Source organism: Miscanthus floridulus, chromosome 7, assembly GCF_019320115.1.
Source record: "Miscanthus floridulus cultivar M001 chromosome 7, ASM1932011v1, whole genome shotgun sequence".
Classification (NCBI taxonomy): domain Eukaryota; kingdom Viridiplantae; phylum Streptophyta; class Magnoliopsida; order Poales; family Poaceae; genus Miscanthus; species Miscanthus floridulus.
Window position 1 is genome coordinate 134,306,703 of NC_089586.1, and position 8,001 is coordinate 134,314,703.

At 53.5% G+C, this 8,001-nt stretch overlaps 2 protein-coding genes across 2 annotated transcripts; both read right to left on the reverse strand.

The window, feature by feature from the left end:
* Positions 1-3,589: 3,589 nt before the first annotated feature.
* On the reverse strand, positions 3,590-5,208 carry LOC136466342 (serpin-Z1-like). The gene is made up of 2 exons (XM_066464710.1): positions 4,738-5,208; positions 3,590-4,648 (listed from the first exon to the last, which is right to left on the reverse strand). Exons 1-2 carry the CDS (start codon positions 5,206-5,208, stop codon positions 3,590-3,592), a joined length of 1,530 nt encoding a protein of 509 aa, XP_066320807.1.
* Positions 5,209-5,290: 82 nt separating this feature from the next.
* Positions 5,291-5,947, reverse strand: LOC136466343 (protein SRC2-like). The gene has a single exon (XM_066464711.1). The coding sequence runs from the start codon at positions 5,945-5,947 to the stop codon at positions 5,291-5,293; it is 657 nt and encodes a 218-aa protein (XP_066320808.1).
* Positions 5,948-8,001: the final 2,054 nt, after the last annotated feature.

Below are 8,001 nucleotides of genomic sequence, written 5' to 3' on the forward strand. Positions count from 1 at the left end.
TGAGGAAGAATCACAGAATTGCAAGAGACCAATTGAGATATTCACAGATAATTGGTTCTCTTATGTACCTAGCTAGCGCAACCAGGCCTGATATCTCGTTCGCTGTAAGCAAACTGAGCCGGTTTGTGTCAAATCCGGGAGATACTCACTGGAATGCTCTTGAGAGAGTGCTGCGCTATTTGAAAGGGACAATGAGTTACAGCATTCACTTTTCCGGGTATCCGAGGGTACTAGAGGGTTATTGTGATGCTAATTGGATTTCTGATGTGGATCAGCTGTATGCCACGAGTGGATACGTGTTTCTACTTGGAGGTGGTGCTGTTTCTTGGAAGTCTTGCAAGCAGACTATCTTAACGAAGTCTACAATGGAAGCAGAACTGACCGCATTGGATACCGCTAGTGCTGAGGCAGAGTGGCTCCGTGATCTCCTGATGGATTTGCCGATTGTTGAGAAACCAATCCCAGCAATTTCCATGAACTGTGATAATCAAACTGTGATCACTAAGGTAAACAGTTCTAAGGATAACATGAAGTCCACAAAGCATGTGAAGAGACGTTTGAAGACTGTCAGAAAACTGAGAAACTCCGGAGTAATTGCATTGGACTATGTTCATACATCAAATAATCTGGCAGATCAATTCACTAAGGGTCTGTCACGCAATGTGATAGAAGGTGCGTCGAGGGAACTAGGTTTGAGACCCACATAGAGCCATCAACAGTGGTAACCTATCCTATGTGATCGGAGATCCCGTGAATTAGGATGGCGAAACAAGCTGTTGATTGACTGAGGGAGAGACCCCTTAGATTATAGCTCAGTTCGTTGGAGATGCACCGTCTCTCTAATACTGTTAGGCAGGATGATTAAGTTCTTAATGTGATCCGAGCGGCTTGGTATAGCGGGGATGTTGTCCTACAGAACATCCTATAAGGAACACACCTATATGAGCTCGATTGCTAGTCACAATCTATGAGATGTGGGTAATCTCTAGATGCTCATGAAAAGGCCTCGAAGTGTGACTTATATGCTTCAAAACAGAGGGAAGGCACTTGGCAGCCTAGTATCAGTTAAGAGGTTATGTGAAACTCATCTCGCACAAAACTGTCAATTCAAGGTTCTGTCCATTGTTCAGTTGTGGATGAGTGTAGCTAGCTCTCTAGATGGATGTTCAACTTAACAGTCTTCATCGAAACACTGGTATATAAAAGGAATGTGGTTCTGAGAATTTCAAACTGCGTACCCTAGAGTTTGGTGGGGATTGTTAGATATTATGGGCTTGGCCCATTTATTTAATATCTCTATTAAACTCTATGGTCCGTACATGTACATTAATGGTTTTGTACCATATGGGAATTTAATCGAGAGGCGACTCTACTTAAATACTTGATCATTGATCGATCTATTTGAGAAGTAAAAGTGAATCACCTGGATGCCACACGCGCGCGCGCGCGCCGCCGCCGCCGCCCGGCCCGGCCCGAGCCCGTGCGCGTGGGCGTGGGCGTGGGCGTGGGCGTGGGCGTGGCGTGGCGTGGCGTGGCGAGGCGAGCGAGCGGACGGGCGGGCGAGGCCTTTATTTTTGAAACTGACGAATTGATTGGAATTGATTGGAGGAGTTTCTGGTAACTCCCGTGACTCCTGGCTCTCCGTCTCCGTCTTCTCCGTCTCTCCCACCGTAGAAGGGAGGTGTGACCCCTCGGTGCCGTCGGCTTCTCGTCTTCTGGCCTCTGTCTATAAAACAAATCCTCCCCTCTCGGTTAAGTTCTCTTGGCGAAAATACACCACTTTCCAGCAGCGCAAGTTCTTCCCGTTCCACCTCCGGCGAGCACCAGAGATGGAAGAGTAGGCCTCCGGAACGCGTCTCCGTCGTGAGCTTCACCTGCTCGGGTGAAGACGGGCGATTACGTTTTTGGGGAGTGTCGGTGGTGGCACGACTACTCGCTGGTCAACCTGTAGCAGTGTCTCTTCACGGCATCCTTTTCTGCACTGCATCGAGCGGGACGACTACAACAGCAAAGCACCACCATGGCTTTTCCTGGTGCGAGCGGCTCCGCCGCAGGGTATAATCTCCTTCACCCTCTTCTGAGTTTCATTATCAATATCATGATGTTCCTAGGCAATACTGCTATCATTTTCAACATGCTCTGTTTGGTTGATTTGAATAATTATGCTAGTACTGGTTTTCTGGTTTCTTTTAATTTTGTGATCATCATGATCTTAATATTTGAGAACACATCGTTTATATTTGTGATCATGTCTGTGATGCTTCAGCTATGTAAAACGATCATGTCTGTGATGCTTCAGCTATGTAAAATAATGTTTCACATATGTTTCAGCTCTATAATTTGTCTTATCATCATGTTAACATTTGTCGTGAATTGTTTCTGTCTTTTTGTTCATGACTTCACTCTCCTTTTTATTGCGTTATTTTTATGGATTAAAATAAATATGAAAATGCCTTATTTATCAACACTGACAGATGCCAAAAATGATTCTTTCGCAATAGACAGCCTGACTGGTTAACTGAGTACCGGGTTTCTCAAGATATCTAGACGTTGATGGTGCTGCCATGGAGCAGGCTGGCTGTCATTTGTTCAGTCTGGTGTTATCTGAGTAGAAGGAATACACGAGCAGAATCCAATGAATTATGCCTGTCCTATTCTCTTTAGTTGGGAGGGACTAATCATGGTTAGATATATGCCTGTCCCATACATCTAGACGTTGCGGTTAACCAACGGCGGGAACTGCTTGTAGATGGCTTTGCTGGGAAACAAAATATCGTAGATGTTAAATCCTGATTCAGAACTAACAAATTTTATAGCAGCATAGATATGTAGAATGTGTAGAAAATTGGCTGTCGCTGCGAATAGCTTTCATCACCCTGGCAGTATTTTATTAAAAAATTAAAGTCAGATTCTTGTTTCAACGCATATACTTTATGTTTCTGACAATTGTGGCAATTTTAATCCATTGCAGCTAATATCAGTTCCAGGAACACCCAATACGGCAAATGTTGGGGAATCGACAAGCGGCAGCAGCAGTGGTGCTGATGCCGGGGGGGGGGGGGGGGGGGGGGGGGGGGGGGGGAGCTTCGAGTGCAACATATGCTTTGAGCTGCCACAGGAGCCTATTGTAACGCTCTGTGGCCACCTCTTCTGCTGGCCATGCCTTTACAAATGGCTGCGCATCCACTCGCACTCGCCACAATGCCCAGTGTGCAAGGCTGTTGTTGAGGAGGATAAGCTCGTCCCCCTGTATGGCCGTGGAAGGACCGTGTCGACCCAAGGTCAAAGAATGTCCCAGGGGCTGACATTCCGAACCGGCCAACTGGACAGAGTGCATTCCATCAGACACTCAGCGAACACTCCTTTTTGTCGAGTGCCGCCAGCTAAACATTAGGCAAGCACGGGCCAGGCTGGGTCGAGAAGGTACTGGCCTGGGAGCCCCACGGCAGTGGATCTGGGCCGGATGCACAGCCCTGTACGTATGCCCTTCAAGAATATAACATAAAAAGCGATTTCATTTTGGGCCAAAAATTAGCCCACAAGGTCGGCCTCCCATCATCTATTCAAGCGGCACGCCGGAGGTCGTCCCTCACCGGCACCACCGGAACATCCCTGGTTTGCTGCAAGGAAGAAGCAGCCCTGTAGAAGCACCTTGACTGACGCGGCGATCGCATATGCTTGGTGTGTAAAAAAAATCAGAGAAGACAATCGAGGAGCAACAGTGGACAGAATGGTTCAAAGCATGATATCGTAGACTCCTAAATCCACGAGCTAATAATAAATAAAGGAGACGATGCATGACTGCTAATCGATCGATTAGCTGACGTGGTGACGAAGGGTCAAGGACCTGGCCGGCGAAAAGAACCACACGGCTACGGTCCTCCTTGATGAAGAATAGGAAGGGGTGATCAGCGACGAAGTCGACAACAGGCTCAGGACCGCCCATGCCAAAGCCCAAAATCTCTAGCTCGGTGGCTGCTGCAGCGACGGTGCCTCTCTCGTTAACGCGGACGGAGCACTGCTGGATGATCGAGGGAACAGCCATCGGTGGCAGCATATCCTCATCATCGGCTTCGACCAGCGCCACCATCTCGGAGAAGGAGTGGCCGGCGGGACGGAACAGCGTCAGATCCAGACCAAGGTCTGCAAGGAGACGGGAGACGTCCGCTTGCAGCGAGACGTCGAATTTTGGGATCTGCAACTCGCCGACGAGGACCTTCCGATCGGGCACGACCTTTCCGTGAAGGAGAGCAACCGGGTTGGAGCTGAGCTCTCGCACCAGGTCCGGCAGGCCGTCGCGGTCGTCGGGGAGGTAGATGTACATGGAGAAGCTCTGCTCCCATTTGCCGTTGATGTAGGCCATCCGCAGGACCTTGAAGCCGGGGTGGCAGCCGATCTGCATCCACTCGTGGAGGTGGTTTCCCTCCATGAAGGGCACGGTGACCTCGTGGCCAGGTGAGACGTAGAAAGTTCCGTCCCGCGTCATCTCCGGGAAGAAGGGGTCGTACCAGTAGCCTCGGAAGTAGAGGGCGTTGGCGAGGACCAGCAGCGTCGAGACGCTGATGTAGCTCTCCGGGAGGAGGCCTTGGAAGTGGCCGCCGGTCTTGCTCTCGAACCACTCGTTGATCTCTGCTCTAGCCTGCGCAGGCTGATCGATATGCGTGCAAGCAAAGCAATAAGCATGCAGCAGATGGAGGATCCCAAACGGATCGGAACGACACTGATCGAACAACGTACCGTGTTTCTGAAGGAGATGGCTCGCGCCTCTGCATTGTACTTGGAGGCGGCCACGGTCGCAAAAGCGGGCTTCAGGACAAGCGAGGAGTCCACCCAGACTCCCATGGCGCACCAGACCCCGGGCGGTGGCGTAGGCGCCTCCTCGTCGTCGTCGTCGTCCTCGACCCGGTCGACGTTTTCTTCGTGGGTGGCGAGGACATAGGAGGCCACCTTGGAGGCGAGGGCCTCATGCGCGTCCGCGCCGGCGGGGCCGAGGAAGGAGACGATCTGGTCGCGCGGGGCGCCCGTGGCCCCGGCAGCGAGGAGGGAGAGGATGGCGTGGAAGGACATGGGCGAGAAGGCCATGTTGGTGGTCTGGAGCTTGTTGGGCGCCGTTGTCTCTTCTTGGTGATGGCCGCCGAGATGGCGGACGAGCAGCATGGAGAATGAGGCGAGGTCTCGCGCTGCAGCGGCGAGCTGGTCGTCCTCCATGTTCTGTAGCTGCTGGTCGGGACTTCCAAAAGCTCCCTTAAAATTACCCCAAAACCTTATTTAGGGGAAAAACAAACAAAACTTATCTCCAACAGCTCCCCAATCCTTCCCGTAAAAATGCGCGGACGCTAAAAACACCTCCGTCGCCCCGCAAATATGCGGGAGTCCGGTCCTTCCCCAATCCCTCCAAACACCGTGGGAGCACGCCTTGGGGCTTGCGGGAGCCGATCCTGTGCACCGGGAAGCACGCCACCGTGGCCTCCGTGGGCCCGTCCCCGGCGCCGGCGAGCACGTCGGGGAGCCGGATGAACACCTCGCCGACGTCGCGGTCGCCGCCGAGGGCGCGCTCCGTGCGCAGCAAGACGCGGACCACGCCACACCCGGCGCCAGACGCCGGGACGGTGATGAGGACGGTCTGGTTCCAGGTGGGGTCGCGGCCGCCGGCGCGGTCGGTGGGGACGCGCTGCCGCGAGCGCGGGTCGTCGGCGAGGTAGGCCACTGTGTAGACCTCCATCTTGGAGACGAGGTTGACGGAGCGGAGGTCCCGCGCCGAGACCAGCGTCCTGCATGCCAAGGCCACCGCCGACAGCCGAGACTCCGCCCCCCTAGCACGCGTTGAGCAGCTGCTCGTCGTCGTCGTCGTGGCTGCCTTGCTCCGTGTGTGCACACATTTATGGAGGTGGGCGGGCCCGCGATGAGTTTCATACACGACCACGATGGAATAAACAATTTCGTTCATGGCGCGATGGAGCTATGTTACGAAGGTAGAGGGAGCTCTGTTCTGGAAGTAGGCCCAACTACGATGACGTGGTAAATATTGGGGAGTAATTTTTAGCGTTCTGCTGTGGGTTGATATTTTTTTTGGGGGGGGGGGGGGGGGGGGGGGGGGGATTTTAGCATAGCCCCCAAAACCTCATTTTGGGGAAATTTTTTTTTGGGAACTCTTGGAGTTGCTCTTGCTGGTTACAAATGTACGCGCGCAGTTACGGATGGATCATGGATCCCAAGCAAGCAAAATATTTTTTAGCGATCGTGCTGAAGCACGTTTTTCATTAAGCAGAAAGGAGTTTTGTTACGATCCTTATGGCCACGGTAATCCAAGGTTACCGAAGCCAGAAGCTACACAAGCAAAGCAGAACACGCGAGTGTGATTACACAATCATGAATTTTGCGACAAAGAAGAGCTACTCTGGGATCAAGTCGCCGCCATCAGGGTCCTTAGGTGCTTGTAGCCAGCCAAGCACCAGTCGTGTATCTCCTCCTGAATGACCACCTGCAGCCCTGCCGGCGATCGCGTTTCTCTCCTTCCAAATCAACCATCCGATGAGAAAGAAGAGGGAGTCGAAACCACGGCGAGCGGCCTTAGGGACCAGTTTTCTGCAACGCAGCCACCACTGCATAACCGGCTCCTCCTGTACGACAATAACTTCCTGAAGATGAAGCTTCCTGAGCCAATGATCCCAAACTTCTCGGCTGAAGCAACAGGCAAGCAAGATGTGTTCCACCGTCTCAATTCCTTGATCGCAGTTACACATGACGGAGATCTTCGTCTCCTGGATACAGACGAGGGTGGCCCTTTCGTGGACCAAGAATTCCCTCACGACATTGCGGCGTGCGCGACCATTTAGTTCGCGCACGTTCCAGACGAAGCATGTGGGTAAAGACGACATAAAGAAACAGTTGTGCGACGGTAGAAACATGGGACGCCGAAGACTACGTCTCAACAGCGTCCAACTCAGCCATGTCAAGGCCCATGGCCATTGGGTCGAAGTCGCTGTTAAAAAGGATCTGGAGTGCCTGCTGCTTGTTGGCCGACATGTTGCCCCCACGGAACGTGGCCTTGAACTTCCGCTCGATCTCCAGGTCTGGTGCGCTGGTATCCACATGCACCCCGAGCTTCTTAAGTAGCACAATCTGTGCTTGCTTGGTGGCGTTCGCCGCCCGCGGCTTTGCCACAAGCCGGCCGCTGCGGCGCAGGGAGCCAACGGAGATCGGTGTGCGGGAACGACGAAGGCGTGGCCTGCTGCGAATGAGGGGGGACTACAAGGGGACGCGGATCATGTCCTCGAGCTTTTTCTGAACGGCGGCTTCGTCAGGCTCCGCCTCCACGCACGGCTCTGCTTGTTCAGCGGGGTGAGTAGTATCGACGACGGCGGGTGTAGCAGTCCCGGCCTGGGCGACATGCCCGGATTTTTCTGCGGGGGTAGCCGGTGACGCGACAGTCGTAGCGACGTCCTGCTCAGATGCGTCGGCATCTTCCGGCCCAACCAAGGCAAGGAGCCCACTGGTACACACACGAACGCCCGGGCTGCAATCGAAGTGATCAGCAATAAAATGACTCACCAACATGGGCTGGGCCAAACGCATAGGTCCCAGCTCCGGCGAAGAGAACGACCCATGGCAAGCCATCACAGAAGGCCTCATCACAATCCCGGCCTCAATCAGCATCGGATCCTCCTCTACCCCAAAGTGAATGGGGTTGTCGGCATCCCTGGCCTGGAAGTCAACTTCCCAAACCAATGACCGCGCGTCAGGGCTACCAGCGCCCGTAGGCGTGCCTGACATCTGAGCACCAACATCAATAGTTGCAGACTTTTCTCGGTCTTGCTTCCACAGCGACGCGACATCCGCTATCTCACGCACCCGGGGACCAGCACCGAAGCGACGCGCCCCGCACCAGGACCATGCCCTGCCCCCGAGCCACGATTGGCCCTCATGCAGAAGCCCTTGTGGATGAGGGACCCACCCTGAACCACTTATGCATGTGCGTACGTCGTCCGCAACTCCAACGGC